Source organism: Ochotona curzoniae, unplaced genomic scaffold (genome assembly GCF_017591425.1).
Source record: "Ochotona curzoniae isolate NIBS_2020 unplaced genomic scaffold, NIBS_Ocur_1.0 scaffold_3835, whole genome shotgun sequence".
NCBI classification, from domain to species: domain Eukaryota; kingdom Metazoa; phylum Chordata; class Mammalia; order Lagomorpha; family Ochotonidae; genus Ochotona; species Ochotona curzoniae.
The window spans coordinates 35,843,167-35,863,009 of record NW_024467114.1 but is presented as its reverse complement, the minus strand read 5'-3'; the positions used below and the strand labels follow the sequence as shown (position 1 = coordinate 35,863,009).

General features: G+C 45.0%; 1 protein-coding gene across 7 annotated transcripts in view; it reads right to left on the bottom strand.

Annotated features, from left to right (window-relative positions):
- Positions 1 to 307: 307 nt before the first annotated feature.
- The window catches only part of ETV1 (ETS variant transcription factor 1), an 87,070-nt gene continuing 67,534 nt past the window's right edge, over positions 308 to 19,843 (bottom strand). For 6 of the 7 annotated variants that reach the window (XM_040964759.1, XM_040964763.1, XM_040964762.1 and 3 more), the window contains 6 exons: positions 13,529 to 13,596; position 13,468; positions 11,938 to 12,006; positions 9,511 to 9,680; positions 4,312 to 4,413; positions 308 to 652 (listed from right to left, as the gene is read on the bottom strand). In XM_040964759.1, coding sequence (XP_040820693.1) covers positions 431 to 652; positions 4,312 to 4,413; positions 9,511 to 9,680; positions 11,938 to 12,006; position 13,468; positions 13,529 to 13,596 — 632 coding nt within the window. In that variant the 3' untranslated portion in view covers positions 308 to 430. The remainder of the gene's footprint in view (positions 653 to 4,311; positions 4,414 to 9,510; positions 9,681 to 11,937; positions 12,007 to 13,467; positions 13,469 to 13,528; positions 13,597 to 19,843) is intronic. The other variant, XM_040964760.1, reaches the window with a different exon arrangement.

Below are 19,843 nucleotides of genomic sequence, written 5' to 3'. Positions count from 1 at the left end.
GGAAAAATGCCCAAGCAAATAGTTTCCAAGTGGATTATTTACACAAGGTGGAATTAACTGTATCGTAGCTACCCGGAGGAAATGAACGTTATCTGAAGTTGTTAGGAAATCGGACATGATAGGGTTTCAGCATACTTAAAACTTGTAGGACCCCATCCCAAGCCGAAGTAGAAAGTAATCCCTGCACCCCTTCACCCGTTCACCCACTGTCTTTCTGCTACACAGAAGAAAGGTTAGAGTCCTCCCACCCACCCTCAAATAAAGTGCGCAGTCCATGGCAAACCACAGAATAATGCAACAGGAAAAGCCCCTTTTCATGTATTATTATTTAAAAATAAAATACAAACAACAAAAATAAAACAAAAGAGCATTCAGCAATTCTCCGCATCCCGCAGAGAGAGAGGAGCCACCCTGCTGAGTGTCCCTGGGGTCAGTACACGTAGCCTTCGTTGTAGGGGTGAGGATTGCAACAGCCCCCTTCTGGCATGTAAGCCATGCTCTCGTCGAAGTGGGACAGGGGCACCGTGTCCTCCTCGTTCACGTGGCGCTCCAGGTCTGTCTTGAGCAGCGGGCGCTGATTGTCTGGAAATGCCATGGAGAACAGGGCTTCCGGGTCACACACGAATTTGTAGACGTATCTCTCTCCGGCCACCTGAAGACCACACGTGGATGAGAAGAGCCCGCACCCACCGTTCCCCAGAGAGGAGAGGACAGGCAGGGAGAGAGAAAACACGGTGAGTGCAGTGGACACGATGGACAACAGCACACAGGTGAAGGGCATGGAGGAACAGCAAGACCGGAAGTCCTGCCCGCAGTCAAGGCAGACGCTGCAGATGGGCCACTGCTTATATGGTTACGGGCATAATTGGCCACTGGCATTATTGCTTGGGGAGAAAAGCTGCAATGTTTTAATGTAGGGAGTTCACATGGACTTTACTTACCTGTAAGGTTAATGGCTAGATGCTATGTTCAGAAAACATTTCTAAAAGACTAGAGAAACCCAACTTTGCAGCCTTTCACCAGAAGTGGGCTTGATTCCTAGTAAGACTTGAGTGATGCTTACAGGGTGAACTTTTTTCTTCCCTATGTATTTTTCTCTACCAACAGAATGCACAAACTTATGTCCATGAAAGATGCATCAAGGGGACAGTGCATCCTGGGTGCAGCACTTTTAAAATGAAAGCGAGATGCGTTTGAGAGAAGTTAAGGATGTGCGTAAAGTGTCAAATTGAAGCAAGAGGTGTGAAAAAGTGAAAGGAATTTAAAATGCACGATGCACGGGGAGGAAATGAGAAAAAGCGAGGTGACAACTGCCTGAGAGGTGGCATAATTCGAGGGCAGGACATGGCCTAAATGTACATTTTTTTTTTTTGAGAGTAATGCCCCCAGGCAGCCTAACAGGCGTGTGTGTCAGACAAGCAAGCACCTTGCTCACAGATGACCTTGGGGTCGCCAAGCCCAAGGAGTGGGGCAGAAACACAGCTCCTGGTGCCCGCGTCTGCGTCTTCATTTTAGATGGCTGAAAATGATTCAACATTTCTTTGAAGACCATCGCTAGCAGATTTTTTTTTTCTTTGTCAACTATCCACATTGAAAAAAGAGAAGGGTATCAGGGAGCTTTGGATTCAGGGCTCTCCTGTTTGGGAAGCTCAGTGGCAGACACCAGGAAGGAGACTCCAAATCATCACACTGGCCTTGGCTTTGAAAGCTGCAGTTTGGAAGGATCGCATCCTGTGCCAGAATGCCGAGGTTTTAGTCCAAGCTCTCTTTCCAGCCCAACTTCCTGCTGCAACTTGACCTTGCTGTATTTGAGTGCCCATTATTTACATGGAAGACTTTGGCTGAGCTCTGGGCTCAGGGTCCTACTGGGCTACGGTGGCCACTGAGGGGCGGGTGAAGCTGCGGTGGATGGGAGATCTCATTGTCTTCGTGTCTCTATCTCTCTTCTTTTCACATAAATGAAACAAAATAAAAAGTTAAAAATTGATTGAGTGGCTTGGCGCCGTGGCCTAGTGGCTAAAGTTCTCGCCTTGAATGCGCCGGAATCCCATAGGGGCGATGGTTCTAATCCCTGCTGCCCTACTTCCCATACAGCTCCCTGCTTCTGGCCTGGGAAAACAGTAAGAGGATGGCCCAAAGCCTTGGGACCCTGGCTCCAGGCTTCAGATTGGTGTAGCACTGGCTGTTGCGGTCACTTGGGGACAGAAGTTCTTCCTCTCTATCTCTCCTTCTCTTTGTATATAACTTTCCAATAAAAATAAATAAATCTTTTTTTAAAAAAAATAGTATTGACCTTGCCAAGATTTGCTTTTTAAAAAGAACTGATTAAGAAGAATCAGAAGAGATGAGGAAAAATGTGGAGGTAAAAGCCACTTCTGTCTACAATTCAAAGCCTTATTTGGCAGCATCTATCCCATGAATTTACTCCAATGAGAACACCCACACATGAGAACGTGACAATGGCGATCATGTTAACATGTCTGAACCCATTTGGGAACAGACAAGCCCATGCGTCATTCTGCGGGGAAGCCGAGCGAACCCTGCTCAGAGTCGAGGTGGAAGAACTCAGTGAATGAGACCTGGGAAAGGGCTCAGGACCACGAACCTCGAGCCCGGCATGCCCTGGCTTACTCGGGCTTTGGCACCTGAGATGCACTGCCAGCTACAACTTGCTGGAGACTTGCACTGTGCCAGATACAATGCAGAGTTTCCATCTGAGAATGCATGCTTCCATGTGATAACCAGCAATGTGAGTGAGGAGGCAGGTATATGGCCATGTTCTAGGAGTGGTCCCTCGAGCAGCAGGCTTTTCCCCCTGAATCACACCAGTGCTGCCTTTTCTTTCTGGGCGACATGGACCAGAGGGAGTATTCAGCAGCCTAGGACAGCCCGACGCCCGAGAAAGCATCTCCACGGGGTGGACGACTGAGATAATGACAAAATGGGACTTGGCTGCAAAAAGGGATGATGGGCCAAAGAAAGGCAGGGATTCAAAATGACCCCTTTGTTGACATGCAAGAGAGAAGGTGAGATGCTGAATTAGGGAGCAAGGGAGAATCTAAGTTAGCTCTCGGGGTGAGTGAGAGCTCTGCTTCCTGGGTTCTAGAAAGCTCAGTGTTTGCCATTTGCCTTGCAAGCGAAGGAGCCTGTCTAATTTTTCTTGCTGTCACTATGGTGAAACAAACATTCACCACAGTCTATAACATGTATTGACAATCGCCCAAGACAATACAGGACACACAACCAAACTGTAATGCTTCCGCTGGATAAACCCTAAACTTGTGGCTGGTACTTCGGCATGGAAGGCAGAGCCAGCATCTCACACTGGTGCTGGTACGAGACCCGGCTGCTTGACTTCCTAACCAGCTCCTTGTTAAGGCACCTAGGAAGGCAAAGGAAGATGGCCCATGTACTTGGGCTCCTGCACCCATGTGGGAGACCCAGAAGGAGCTCCTGCCTCCTGGCTTTCACACAGGCCCAGCTCCAGTAACTGCAGTCTTTTGGGGAGTGAATGGAAGACTTTTTGTTTCTCTCTCTCCCTTCCTCTCTCTCTTTCTTTGTACTTTGCCTTTCAAATAAAGGAAGGAATCTTCAAAAAATAAACAAATTCAGTTCATCATCAAGGTAATTCAATTTGAATATGCATGTGAGAATGCGGTACGATGTAGCAAGAATAGCAAAAACATTTCTCTTCATTTATTCCTCAACATCGTCAGAGAATTTCATATTATTAGGAGTGTAATTCACTTATTTTATCTTTTTCTGTAAGAGGTTACTTTCACATATTAAAGGAAACTCACTGAAAATAAAGCAAAAGACTGGTAGAACAAATATTAACTTTAAATGAAGCATTTAGGGTGTTAAATTGTCAGGTGATAAAACCAGGCAAGATATCCAGGCCAAGAAGAAAATATTATTAATGAGGACAAGAAATAAGGAAAAAAAAAGTAGGAATAAAGTTAATCTGAAGTGCTTGATTTTCATTGGATTCTCTAAACAAACTCATTTAAAGATTATGTATTCATGAAAAATGCAGCAACAGCTTCTGGAGAGAGACACGCAATATTGAATCTTCCTACATTTTGGTAAACATATGTAAAAACGTAGGAACTTCCAGAAAGCCTGTAACTTTGCATGAAATGGGATTGCGATACATTTCTAGGGAGCCTTCCGATACTAACACAAAAAGCCAAGCATCTGTTAAGGAGAATGAAATCCATGCTTCAGCAATAGGACAGGTGGCTTTTAAAGCGTGACGTGGAGACTCATGTGTAACACCTCAACGCACGGCAGCAACGCGGAACCCCTCACCTTCTGCATGATGCCCTTCTCGTAGTAGTAGCGGAGTGAACGGCTAAGTTTGTCGTAGTTCATCGCTGGCCTGTTTTTCTGAATGCCCCAACGCCGAGCCACCTGCCACCAAAACAGAATTACATTATTGTGTTTAATCATAACTTCCCCGTACATTTCATTAAAATCAGGTGCTTAACGAATGACTTTCCAACGCCCCGCCCCTGCCCGAAACGTATCCAAATCACAGACCCAAAAGGAAGGAGAGACATAATTGTGATCTGAACTGCCTGTGTCCTGGCTGCTTCTTAAACCAGGCGCACAGTGGTCAGTTGGAAACACAACAGAATTCTTTCTCGCCATTGTTTTGGATGCAAAATTAAATGGAAATTGGGGAATGTGTTCATAAGGGGAATGAACAGGCTGCTATTCACCAAAGTGAGGCAAGTTTTCCATTTGGAGCTACGGTGCCTGGTTTCTCCTTCTTGGTTCTGCAGACAAAAACTACACATTAACAGCACATGAATGACCTCTCCATAAAGGTGCTTTATTTGGGTTATGATAAACCAGTAATAGGTAGAAATTCTTGCTAAATGCTCTATGAAAGAAGGGACAAATGGCAGTGGGCATAGCTAAGGCAAAGAGTAAAGAAGATTAGTAAACTGAACTACAAGAAATTTTTTATCACCTGAAGCAATATCAGGATAAAATCATAACCAACGCTCAACTACAGAAGCGAGCTTTTGTTTGGAGAACAGTGATAATTGGATGCTAGAAACAAGAGGGAAGTGGAAACAGTCACGATACATACTACTCTGCAAACAAAAATCACTTCCGTGGCTTTCGGAGGGCAGTGTCTGTGCTGAGGCTGAGCTGCTAAGGGGAGCCTTGAGCCACTGCTGCTGCCCGCTCACACTGTGAGCCCCAGCATCACACAGCCGCAGCACGCAGGCGCAGCACGCAGGATCTCTCCCAGGCTGAACTCCTTTCCTTCTCCCTTCATGTCCAATCCTTACAAGCCAGAGCAGAGTCAGCAGTTTGCAGGCACACCTAGGCAAGTCCCAGGGAGCCCCAGCCAGCAGGGCCGACGTATGGCCTCCATCTCCAGAGAGCCCCATGTGGCCGCTGTGTCACCCTTGCCACAATACATCCCTCGGCAGCCATCGTTGCTTCCCCCCACCTCACTGGCTTCCTCCAGGGCTGTTTACTTCTTTTTGGACATAGTGATCCTTGCCATTTTCTCACTCACTTGTATTCCCTAAGTAAGGATGCAACATACTTGAATCCCAGACCTAAGCACAGATGTGTTTGCAGAGGAGAAAAAAAAAAATGTGATGTTACAGGCACACCATCACTCACTCACACCAACAAACATGGCGGCTGCTCAGTGTTAAGTTGCCACAGATGAATTTCGCCTTTAATGAGAATTATCTGAGTCACAGTGAAACAGGAAGGAGGGTGGAGAAGAACGGGAGGAGGCAACAAAAAGAAAGATTCCTAAATCGAATGTATTTCAAAAACCCAACCACGGCCATGAGTCGACCTTCAACACACGTGGCGACTGAACAGCAAGCAAATCGTGGTTATAACATACATGGAGACCATCTCCTTCAAATAATTTCTGACTACTGATTTACTGGTCAATGATTCTATTCTAGACACCCGTTTTCAACTTGAAATCAAATGCAGCAAACTCTCAGGCGACATGGTAGAATCTCTGGGGAGAGACGATTCCTTCATACCCAGAATCTGATTTCTAGGACTCCAGTTAATTGTCAGCACTGGGTAAACAAGAACATCTTAAAACAAGAGAATATGTTCTTGGGTTTTTTTTTTTTTAAGATTTATTTATTTTTATTACAAAGTTAGATATACAGAGAGGAGGAGAGACAGAGAGGAAGATCTTCTGTCTGATGATTCACTCCCCAAGTGACCACAATGGCCAGTGCTATGCCGATCCAAAGCTGGGAACCAGGAACCTCTTCCGGGTCTCCCACACGGGTGCAGGTTGCCAAGGCTTTGGGCCGTCCTCAACTGCTCTCCCAGGCCACAAGCAGGGAGCTGGATGGGAAGGGGAGCTGCTGGGATTAGAACCGGTGCCCATATGGGATCCTGGGTGCGTTCAAGGCGAGGACTTCAGCCGCTAGGCCACACCCTGGGCCCAATGTTCTTGGGGTCCTTTTAGTGTCATATTCCATCTGAGGTTGAGGGCAGAGGGGTGAAGGTATACGGCCTGTGAGATGCAGAGTTAAAAACTAACAGGTGGGGACTGGTGCAGCGGCCTAGTGACTGAAGTCCTTGCCTTGCACATGCTGGGATCCCATGTGGACACTGGTTTGAGTCCAGGCTGCTCCACTTCGCATCCTTGTGGCCTGGGAAAGCAGTCGAGGATGGCCCAAAGCCTTGGGACTCTGCACCCGAGTGGGAGACCCGGAAGAAACTCCGGAGTCCTGGCTTCGGATCGGCTCAGCTCCAGCCTTTGTGGCCACTTGGGGAGTGAATCAGCAGACAGAGGATCTTTCTATTTCTCCTCCTCTCTGTATGCCTGACTTTCCAAGAAAAATAAGTAAATTTTAAAAATAATTAACAGGTGACCAAAACAATCCCCAGCGCAAAGGGCCCACCACCTGAGAAGTCCAATCTGGCCTTACAAGGGACAAGGCCCTGGCCTTGCCAGTAGCGCTTAAGGCCAAGGGCACAGTAGGGCAGCGCTCTCAGAGACAGCATTTCAAGGTCTACAGAGGAAAACACAGGCTGTTGGTGGGGGCGGAGTGAGACAGTGACAGCGCCACCACATGCGCCTTACTAGCAGGTGAATTTCACAGGACAATGGGTTTGCCTGAGAATTTTTTCACCTTATTTTTCAAAAGCATGCTTGCGTCTGTCGCCATGAACTTGCAAACCATCAAAGCCTGGCTTTCAAACTTCTTCGCAACCCTTCTGGCTCAACAAACGTTCCCATCATCAATGATTATGGAGATCAAGTCCTGAGGATGCCTTACTGTGTCAATAACCGTCTTCTGGAACAATTCCCTAGGATTCATGATGACTTTGCAAATACCGTGTCATTATCTTAAACAGCTTGGAAAGGAAGAGGTGATCAATTACGCGTTTGCTTAAGCAGATAACTGGCGCGGGGCTGTGTTCATCAGAGCTGCTGTGGAGAGGAGGGGGCCACACAGACTCAAGTAACTCCATAAACCTTCGGAAAGAAGACGTGAAAACAGGAACAGCCCGATGGAAGGGCTGTGACAGAGGGCTCGGGGGAGATAATTGGGGGTTATTGCTCAGTGCCCCGAGCTAGTGACTATTTGAAAATGGCCACTGTTCTGAATTGCCAAGCCCTCCTCTCTGCGCGTCTGCTGGAGACGTCACCTAAATGTCAGTTGTGGGGGACACAGGTGGCTGTATTTCCTCCCTGTGTCTAGAAACCGCAGAACCTCAGGATTCACTCGGTGTTAAGGATCATCTGGTCAAACCCTGTAAGTCAATCTCCATCACCCTCCAGGCCAACAGCTGCTACTGAAAGAACTTAATTCCTTCCAGAAGGATGTTTGCTGGTTCGTAGTGGATCGAGATTACGGACATAATTGAGCAACGTCAACGCATTGTAGCAAATATATGGCAATAATAATTTCAAAAATTGATTTCTGTTCAGTTTAATCACAACTGTGTGTCGGATTGAGTGCACTCACTGAGTGCACTCAGTTCCAGCGCTGATCAGTTATAATAATTCCTCTTGGAGGAATAAATGCAATCATTCCTCTTGGAGGAATTAGTCACCTTCTCCAAGGATGAAACAGGCACGTCCGCATCTTTCCGACGGCATCCAACAGCCCCGTTCAGGCCTTCCAGTCCCAGTTCCTCAGCGCTTCTTGTGTCTGTGGTTCCCTCACTTACACATCACTCTGTCCGACTCAGAAAAGCCAGTTTTAAAAGTGCGAACCCTCAAGCATCCAAGTCAAGCGGATGAACGGGTGTTTTAAGCTCCCGATGCCAGCGTGCTTGTTGGGGACACGGGAGGTGCTGCACAGCTGGGTTGCGCCTCTGGTGCTGGAGGAGTGATGGAGAAACCCCTGGATCCTCAGCCGCTGGGATTTCGCATTTCTTTCAATGCATTCTTGAGCTAGATAATTGCTTCAGTCCTAAATTACATAACCTTATCTTCTGGATATGAAATTAGAGCATATTATCTCATTACAACTGAATACACGGTTTAATAAAGGCCGAAAATTTAAGACACATGAGAGCTGTTGCCTAGGCTGTGGTTGTCTGGTGGACACACAAAACTGTTTCTTGGGGTTGGACGTTTGTCACCCTTCCTGAATTGTTCAAACATGCTTGGCTGTTTAGACCTTTTTGCTCTGTCATCAACACGATCACTTGAAAATTCTGCTTGGTTTATCCTGACTGATATTATAACTAGAGTCAATTTTATTAACAGCAGAGAAAGCTCCTTCCACAGGACACCCAAGATCTGCAGCAGACATCCTAGCCACAGATGCATGATGCTCCAGTAACAATGGTTGCTTTAAGCCTAGAGCCACACAAGGGAATAATAACTGAAGTGTTACATCCCACGCCAGGATTTTAAACTTCGCCCCTGCCTTTCAATGGGTCCACACAGACCAGTCGGCTAGACCGAAGTCACTTGTCCTCAGTGGTCCAGGGGAAAGAGCGTTCTGACTAGGCCAGAGATGCTAAGGATGGAGAATTTTCCACCGTGGTCCCTGTATGCCTGTGCCTCCTCAGTTGTCCCTCTCTCATAACGTGCTTCCTTCAGACTTTGTTCCTGGCATGGCTCTCCAATAATCCTGGCACAGACTCAGATTCTCCACAGAATGACTGCTGATCAAGCAGGCAATTCCCCATCTGCCCAGCGAGCAGATCTTCCACCAGCAGCTCCCTTCCACAGCCCACGTGCTTCCCGACCCACTGTGCCCACTGGGCTCTCCTGAACCAAGGTACATGCCCAAGAACTCCACAGGCTGCTCCTCCATGCTGGAGCAAGAACAGCGACGTGGAATATGAGACAATACCTCCCCCACCTCTCATGCAAACATTCTTTTGCATCTGGCCTGCCTTCTACTTCAGAAAGTTTCCTTGAAGTTTTAAACTTCAAGGGAAAAAAAAAAAAAACTTCAGTTCTATGAATCAGACATACCAGATTCTTGATTCTTACAACATCATCTGTGTTCACATCAAATCTATGACACCAACCTCCTCAGGTTCGATCAGTTTAAATTCCATGCCTCGACCGGTCCAGGCAATGAAATGAGAATTCGAAGGGTCGTCCAGAAGAGCTACCAAAAACTGCCAGAGCTGAAGGGAGCCCCGTCGCTGGTAGGTGGGACCCTCGCGGTACATCCCTGGCTCTTGTTTGATGTCCCCTAAGTTAGAAGAGAAATTGGGTTTCTGATGTTAGCAACGTCTCGGCTGAATGCTGAATGCAATTCACATCAAATCAGTTACCACCACAGTTACGACGAGAGCTATAACTGCTCCAGCGAACGAGGAGGAACCACCAGTTCTCAACTCTGGAAATGGACTTTTTGTACAAATTAGACTCTAATTTGTATTTTTAAAAAAAGTCCAATTGGAAAATGTATACCTCAGGGCTTTCTGCAAATCTGTATGTTTAAGCGAGAAAAGTTGGCTTGTTCGGCGTTTAGAGCCTGATCTTGAACAAATGACAAACGGGCTGATTGTTCTTGGGATATAATCTCATTATAGGCAGAAGTTAGAGAGATGCAAAGCTATGAGCTCGGCAACGGTTCTAGCAGAATTCTGGTTTTAGAATTAACCGAGTATTCACTTTTATCTCTGGCCAATCACTTTTAAATACATGGTCACAATGGAGAGCTCATGTCACAGAGAGTCCACACCATTGTTAAGGCCTGAATTTCTCTCCTTCACTAATGAAACATTTCAAATAGAACACACTCAAGCTGATTCACCGAACATGAATTATGACAGAAGTGTTTTCAAACTTCCATCACTAGAGAGAAACACACTTCTTGCAATGCAATAATTACACAAAGAATAATACTCTTTTTAAAAACTACACCAAAATACAAAATGATTCAGTCAATAGCTGTTGCAAATCCAGCCGTTATCTTGGTCCCAACTGGATGAGTCAGAACTGTCTTTCTATTGATCTCAGACACAGTTGTATTCACCTCAGGGTTTCTCCTGAGATTTACAAATTTTTACCTGGGGCTATCTGAGTAATTATGTAGATAAGAATGGAACACCATTCTATTTTCTACCTTTGTTATCTGCCTATAAATGCCACCTGCAATGAAAAAAATTACCCCGTGTTTATATGTTTCCTTGGCTCTTACTCAGAAAAGTCCTCTCTCTACATAACTGAGGAGTATTTAGCAGTCAAAGGCAATGAATAATCCGGAACCAGTCCTTTCAATGCTGTTGGACCTGTTAGCTGACACACCACAGTCCCATCCACCGGCTTGGTTTGCCTTCTTCCTTACGTGCCCTGGCTAAATACTCAAGATTTCTCCGATGTGAATTTCACCGCAAAATTAAAGAAGCTACTAAAAGGTCTTACACTTCTGTCTCAAAGAAAAGCCTGTATTTAAAAAACCGGTGCTCTGATTGACGGCAGTGCAGAAAACTGTGGTTGAACAAGGCCAAAAAAGTGAGCCAGCTGGGGTGTTAGCCTGTGGCCCTCCGGGAGTTTTGTGACTCAAGGGGAGGTTAATGGGTCTTCTCTTCCCAAGACTCAACACCCTTCCCAGAGGTAAGACAGCAGAAGAAGGCAACAAGCAATTCATTAGAGACCAAGCATTACTTCACTGCTCAAGTGATGACCATAAAAAACTCAGAAATTCCGTCATTCAAGCAGCTAATCAGAGGGCCCCTGCTCTTCTCCTGCGAACAGTCGAACTAGAAAACAGGGAGACCACGGGGAGCAAACCTCTAAATCAATTAACTGCTCACTTGTTACTCAAGCTCCCTCACAGACTTCTCTCTCCAGGCTTGGCCAGAAAAGACAATTGTATTTAACTAGACACCCTTTTTTAACCTCTGGGACCCTTGTCCTTGCAGCAGCCGGGCCAGTGACATTAACAAGATAATGCTTTCCTAACTTCCTTTTAGGCAATTACAAAGTAATGCTACATTAGCAATGTACATCTTCCCAGGGAAAAAAAAACACAGAGAAGGAGGAACCATCACTAAGTAAATGGGCAGTTATGTCGTTCCTGTGTGTGCCATAATGCAGCTTTTCATGAACACTGAGAGAGCAGGCTACATTAAGTCCTCAGCCCATCCCTGTCGCTTTCTGCTCTGCTTTGTTCATTACAGGATCAGTTTTCAATAAATCTCCAATAACAAGTTGCATGTGCTCAGGCAGGCAAAGCAAGGAGCCCTCTCACTGTAGGGTAGTGCGACCACAGCAACCTTTTCTGGCTCTCTCCAAACACACACACTCCATCACAGGAGAAAGGACAGAGGTTTCTGAGTGGAGGGAGGGAAGTGAGGACTTGTACGAGGAGTGAGTGTGTGACGGACAACACGTATGGAAACCTTTCCGCAGGGAGTGTCGGCTGTCTTCAGAAACAGCCAGGGAGATTTGTCCACGCCCCCTTTCCAAAATCAAAACCCGAATCACCGCGACAAACCTACCGTCGAATTTCTCTGGAACCACGCAGGTGTCATCGTAAAACTGCCGGGGGCCCTTTTCAAACATGCAGCCTGTGGGGAAATAGGCTGGGTTTATTCCGGATGGCTGTGAACACGCGCCACCTTCGCAAACGGAACCACCAACATGAGCGGATCTCATCGCTACTACCTTTAATTAACAAAGATTTCCTAAAGTTCAGTAGTACTTATGTTACTCAAAAATCTTGGCATCCACACATGTGCATAATGCAACACCAATGCCCAAAATAATACACTGCATTTGTATAAAGCTCCTTTTCAGAGGATCATTGCTTTCTGAAACATTTTAATTTATATAACGGAAACAGATTTCATGCATTTCATATATACTGCTTTAAGACCATAAAGATATTTCTTATCACACTCTCACTCTTACCTTCCCACCCCCGCTTTTATTGTTTTAATTTTTACAACATATTTTCGATTTACTTGATAATGACAAGCTTAACTTTCCACAAAATAAAGAATTCACCCCAAGTAGTAAGTAGAAAAACACTGTCCTTCAAGAAAACCCACGAGGACTATAAAAAGTGATCAAATCTCAAGATGTAAATTTCACGTAAACTGCACATTTTTTGCACTCTGTATATTAGTTACACAAATCGGGAAAAAACATTGTATTGATCTGTTGGGGACTGGCTTATGTTACTAAGCATGATGGTCTCTACTTGCATTCATGCTGTTGTGACAATTTCCTTCTTTTTGTTGACCAAAAACTATTTCGTCATGCATATATCCCGCCATTATCATCAGCTGATGAACGTCTGGATTCACCCCATATCCGAGCTACCTTATCCATGGAGGTACTGAGAACTGTTATACACTGATTTCATTTGTTTCAGGTGAATTTCAAAGAAGGGACGTTTTACATATATAAAATTTCTCAAGTGTTTTGGATTTAACATCTAACACTCTGCCTTATAACCCCTACTGACACCATTTATTGCAAACAACCTTGGATCCACCCTCAAAGGTCAAGATCCACGCGTGCATCTCCACAAAGCCTTGAACAGGGATCCAGTTGAACTATCATTTATCTACTCTGTACAGATATTACAGGCTCACCAGGTTCCCAAAAACAGATCCATTACAACACCTCCGGGCAAGAACTAAAGGACGTTCACTAAAGACGAAAGAGTTTTTAACTCTTACTGGTTTTTGTATCAAACCAATGATTTAGGTCTGTAAAAGCAAAACCAAATATCCCTTGAAAATACATTTCAGTAACATCTGGGAACAGGTCCATGAGGGGACTCATCTATGAAACACACATTCCAGGGTAAAGGGATGTGATTGTGAGAAAAGTTAAAAAGATTGCAAAAGTCCACTTTCCGGTCATTTCTGTGTGGTGGGCTCATGTTCACATTCAAAGTTAGAAACCAGGACCTGAAACCTTCCTACTTCACTTTAAAAGACAAAGGATTAAAGCAATGGTTTCGGCAACACAAAATGCCTTTTGTGAGCTGCTACTGCTGCGCGGGGCGGGACGGCAACCCTGACATGTCTGACTGTTTCGAAAAGGATTTCTGGGAACTTCGGGAATAGCAAACTTAACTTCTGTTCTGCTGGGATGTGCCAGGAAGCCTTCTTGCCTCATGTAGACGGAGTGGCAGCTAGGCACTTCTGGAAGAGAAAGGAACAAGAATCAGGAAAGCCCGGGACTGGCAGGAGGCTGTTACCTAGGCACCACCTGCAGGGAGAAGTCACAAAGTCCCCTCTCCACATCCAGGCACAGTCCTCGTGAGAAACGCCGTAATGGGCAGAGTGCTTCACGGGGACACACTGATGCTGATGAGCAGGCAATCCAAGTGGTACTCAAACTCACCTGGCAAGCTTTGACTCCAAGAGCAACCCACACGAAGGTGACTGTGTCCAGCTTGGTAATTTACAAAAGTATTCCCAGGACATCCACACAATAAACGCGTGTGTCCCCTTGCATTTTACTTACAAAAGCCAAAGTCAACAAGATTCACCCAGAGGTTAGTTCGTGAACACTAGAAAGAGATTATGATGCAACCATAAAAGAGCTCATGTTTCGATGCCTTAGCCTCACAAGGTGACAACAGCTGTTCTCCTTCCTGGAGAAGCGCGTGACTGCCTTCTCATTTTGGTAAGCACACAGGTCACATTCATAACAAGTGAGCATCAGTGACCAAGGCAACGCATCCCTGAGAAGATCAACTTGGTTAATGGTTAAACTTGAGTCAACGCCTGCCTGTTTCTGATGTGTGCTGTAGTTTAGATAAGGGAGAAAAGAAAGAAAAGCAATGTGGAGTAAGAAACCAAGGATTTAGTCCCTGGACCAGTGTCGGGACACAGTGAGACCTTGCCACCTGCTATGCCAGCATCCCATCGGGGTGCTGGCTGAAGTCCCAGCTGCTCCACTTTCCATCCAGCTCCCTGCTAACGCCCCTGGGAAAGCAGTTCCCACCAGCACAGTTGCCAAGTGCTTAAAGCTCTTGCCATTCAGGTGGTAGTGCTGAAGCCTCAGGCCTTGCCACTCGTTTGGGTATTCAATCAGAGGATGGAATAACTCAATCACTCTCTCTCTCTCTGTCTCTCTCTCCCTCTCTCTCTCCCCCATAACTCTGCCTTTCAAGTGCATACAAGAAACCTTTTTGTTTTGTTTTGTTTTTTTAAAGATATTACTCTTATTTGAAAGACATCTTTACAGGCAGAAGGAGACAGAAAGATATTCCACCTGCTGGTTTACTCCCTGGATGCCACAATCGCCAAAGCTGAGCCAATTTGAAACCAGGAGCCAGAAGCTTCTAGGTCTCCCAAGTGCGTACAGAGGCCCAAAACCTTAGGCCATCCTCCACTGCATTCTCAATCCGTAAGCATAGGAACAGTTGGGACTAGAACTGGGGTCTATATGAGATGGTTAGCTCTGCAAGTGGAGGATTAACCTATTTAGCCACTGCACTGACCCCAATAAAATAAACTTAACAAAAAGTCCAAATCCTTCACTTACAACTAGGTAAGCTATATAACTTTTGACAAACCGCTTTGTGGTGTCCAATGAACCCTGGACTTCATTCTATTCCCCAAGCTCCCTTCAGAAATGACAGACAGATCCCAGTGTATCCTGACCTTTAAGATGCTCCAGTTTTACATGAATACTTTCCGAACCCTGCACCTGACTTTGTGTTTGCGCTTTTACTTTCCTTTAGGAAGGTCGCTTCAAAGTTACAAAGCTTTCAGTGCCACAAACGTGTTACCAAACTTGCGTTTATAACATGCAAGGTGGCTGCAAAAGGCAGCCTGTGGCACAGCGAACACACAGGGCTCGGCCTGCATCAACCAGCCAGCAAGTAATTCATATTGCCTAGGGAGAACTTCACCCGTCCCATCACACTGTAAGATCAGCAGAAACAGAAACTCTTATTTTGCTCCACTTCCGCCAACTTCCTGATGCCACCTGGTGTACAGGCACTGTGGGAATGTATGAACACACGAAAACAGGTCAATTATTGATCATCCGTGTGCATCACGGAATTCTGACCAACAGGAAAAACAAAATGAGTTTACAAAACGCATCTAGCAGATGTGTTGCTTAATGCAGGAGCTTGCCCTCCCTTCCAGCACGTGGGTGAGCTTGTCAGCCTTGATGTGGGTGGAATGCTCAAAAGAACTGAAAATTAAAGGCCACCTTTTATGCAACTAAGGAGGCTGTTATATGCTAGACTATTTATTTGGCCCAGGTGTGGTTTGTCCTTGACGAAAACGCCTCATTTTAAAACCGTATTTTGCTTGTTGCTCAATGTCAACCAAAATCAGAGGGAGAAAAAAAAAGTTGATCTCATGTGGCTTTAGTCAAAAATATCCTTGAAGGCGATGTGTAACGGTAAAGACATTAACAGGTGTTCAGGAATTAATGCTAATGGCCCAAAAAGAGTGGACAGAACCCAACGGCGGCTATTTAAACAGACCATACTTTATACACAGTATTTGGGGGCACACGGTTCTGACTGCTAAAGGCAGTTTTTGCTTGAGATCAGCGTTGATGAATGAGTGCCGAGTCAACGTTCTCTCCAACAGTGAACTCTCCAGCGTGTCCAAACTCTCTCACCCACACTGCTTCCCAGCGACTTCTAACATTGCTCGGATTTCTTGCCGGGCTTGAGGGCTCTCAGAGTGGCCAGGCCCAGGAAGGGGTAGAGTCCGTGGTTCCGCTGTCAGCTGAGCAGCTGTTCCAAGGAAAGCATGTCGTCGACTGATGTTGACAGCTGGCCAGGAAATCTTGATACCGACGGCTACACACCTGGAGGGTGGCTGGGAGAACAGCTGGCTGCCTCTGGACACAGTCAGAGCACAACAGGCGGGTCCAGCTCTGTTCTGTGGAAGGATGGCTAAATAAAGGACAAGGGAGAGGAAACGCCAGCACGTTCAAGAAATTCATCATCTCAGAAAATGTTCCAACACATGACAAAATTAGTGTCATCCCGGAACATCATGCATGTGACATCAAAGTCTGTGACGTAGTCAGTAACTTTACAAAGCCTCCATCCGATGCAATGGCCCCTGAACTGCTGACTGCTGCACCTGCTTCACAACCTTCTTCAACAGTTCTCTCCATGTGAGACACTTACACACACCGAGTTAACTTCCATGGTAATTTGATGACTTGTATCCCAAGGCAATACCAGCGAACTCACCATTTCAAGAGCCTCAGCTTACAACCTGAATTCTTTAAAAAGAAAATCATTGCAAAAATAAAAATACGTATGTGGACAGACAATTGTGTTTTTGCCAATTTCTAACACAATTTACTACACTCTGGAGTAAGGAAAGTTAACATTCAGTTCTGGAAATTGAGGCACTTGGGTAGTGCTGTTTAAGTCTAGGCTATCCTTCATACTGGAATCCTTCCTACAGTCCAGACAAGTCTGAAAAAAATATGGCCATGAGGTTTACTCCCATAAAATAACTAAAGTCATGTTATCCTAAAGTGATATCAGTTAATTTATGACTATCAGAGTGGGTCAGACTCTAATCAGATTGTAGAAACATTTCCAAAGTGATTATTCAATCAAATGACTAACATGGTTAATTAGGAGCCATAAACAGCGCTCTGAAGTTCATCACGGTAATGACTTGCCCAGAAAAATTACTGCTAATTAAATTGCCTGCTGCTTTCATTTCTACCTTATCTAATAAAAAATCCAACCAACGAAGTTTGGCAGTACATTTTAACTTTTGCTAAATGTTCAACGATGTTCCAAACTAGCTAAGCGGAGACTTCAAAGGCAAATAAATGTTCTACGGCAAGGAATTGGAAGCATCCCATATGTAGGCACTCCTGTTTTTCATGGGATGAAACTGACAAGTTCAGCAGCAGTCAGCTATAGCTCAACCTATGAAAAGTGTGAGGACACCGCTCGGTGGAAGGTTACCCTGCTGTAGGGTCATACAGTTGAGCACGCTGGTGGCCAGCTCATTCTCTGTCATGGAGTGGACCTCTCTGAATCTCGGAGCTCACATTTGGTGGAGTTGTAATAGTCTTTCACTCTCATTCCACACCTTTAACTCTCAACTTCCTCCTCTGTGAAATGGGAATGATAATAGCAATCCTAATGTTAGGATTATTAAGGAATGCTTTATGTAAATACTTCCAACAGGAACTGCACGCAGTAGAAATTCAGAATATTACTTATCATTTATTTTTTTTTCTTTTTTAACATTTATTTATTTATTTCCCACATTTTATTATTGTTGCTATCATTTTACGATACAGTTCCATATTCCCTTATTCCCTCCCCAATTTCCTCCCCCACCCCAGTTCCTTTATATCATTACTAAAATATAGTTCTTCATACTCAGTCATATGTTCATCATTGCGGGCATGGGCAATGGCAAAGAGTCCAGAATCCTATTGTCAAAATATAATATAAACAGTTTCACTGTAAGTCCATCTTTGGAAACAGAGATGCTGACCACACTGCATCCTCACATCTGGTTGTTAGTCTCCATTATATAACTACTGTACATTCCCTTAAATGAAAAGTCATGATACAAAATCAACAATAGAAAGAAAAATAGAAATTTACAATGCCATGAAGTTAAATGACATGTTACCAGATATTACAGTCTCCATTACACAACTACTATACCTTCCCTTAAATGAAGGGCCACAAAACAAAATCAACTTCCGGGAGAAAAAAGAAATTAACAACACCAAGAATTTAAACAACATGCTATTAAATGTATAATGTGTAGCTGAAGAAGTGAAAATCAAGAACCTTCTTGAAGAAAATGATACCACTGTATGATCTACGAGTTTACAGAGAGGAGAGACGGAGAAACGTTTTTTATCTGCTGGTTCAGTTGCTAAATGGCCACAAATGTGGGAGCTGAGCTATTGCAAAGCCAGGAGCCAGGAGCTTCATTTGGGTCTTCCATGTGGGTGCAGGGTCCCAAGGCTTTGGGCCATCCTCGGATGCTTTCCCAGGCCACAATCAGGGAGCTGGATAAGAAGTGGAATAGCCGGGACAAGAACCAGGGCTTCTATGGGATGCTGGTGCTTACAGGTAGAGAATTAATCAGTTGAGCCATTTCACAGGCCCCCAGAACACTACTTTCTATTAATAATTATCTGCTTCAGGCACATCTTACACATGTTCAAAATGGCTTATCCATATTTAAAAGGAAATACAGTGGCTGGCACTGTGACATTCTGGTTAAGCTACACTGGCCTCGCTGACATTCCGTATCAAAGGACCAACTGGAGTCCCAGCTGCTCTGCTGCTAATCCAGCTTCCTGCTAATGTACTTGGGAAGCCAACAGTGAAGAGTCAAGTCCTTAGGTCCCCGCTACCCACCTGTGAGCTCCCAATGGAGTTTCTGGCTTCTGGCTTCAGACTGAACCCTGGCCTGGTTATTGAGGGTATGTGGAAACCCAATCAGCGAATAGATCTCTCTCTCTCTTTTGTCCCTCTCTTCTCCTTTGTTCCTCAAACAAATAACAACAACAACAACAACTAGGAATAATTAATGCATCTGGGTCAATTACTTTTGTATCTTAATTTACACCATCTTATAATATACCAACCTGAAGTCTATGCTGCACATATGACCAATATGGAATCTCCATTATCAGATTTTAAAACATATTTGTGGCTACCTCATTTGAGTGTCTTTTACATTAGCACCCTTGATGCTTACTGCTAAATGATACGGATTTTAGGAGTTTGGAGTTCAGTCTATGCATTGAATTACATGACTTTAATTTAGGACAAAGTATCGTCCTAAGTTTCAAAGCTTGTGGACCAAAGCTCCCTAGCATGCCAGTGGAGAGCAGAGATGTCCATCGGACACAGTGCGGAAACTCAGGGCAGCAAAGCCCCACTGTCACTGTAACACGAAGCTCAAGGTCAAGAGAGATACCCAATTCCAACAGTCTGAGCTGGTCCTCTAATTAAGATATACACACGCAAGAAGCTTTTTTTTTTTTAATTTCACCTTATTATTATTTTTTTAAGTTGCTCTTTCTGTCTCTTGTACTCCAGATTGGCTCTGGGGAACGTGATGCTGCTTCGGGACGTTTCCTCACGGCTTCTACCACCAAGAGCAGACTGCAAGAAACCGGCAGGTTTACTGTGGACCACTCTGTGCTACAGAACTCAGATACTTAGCAGCCCGTGGCTGGCCTGCAGTACCCAGGGGCTAGAGCAGGGCAGAGAAAATGTGTGCCACAGTCACTGGGACATCCCCATGGAGGTGCTTGAGTTGGTTTTATTGTCAAGCAGTATACAAAGCTAGAGTAATTTCACACTGTAAACTTTGAACAATGAGGTACAGCTTCTGGGGTTGCTGCTGGTTAAACTCTCCCAGCAGTGTTTCAATCTATAGCTTAAAAGCATTCTGATCT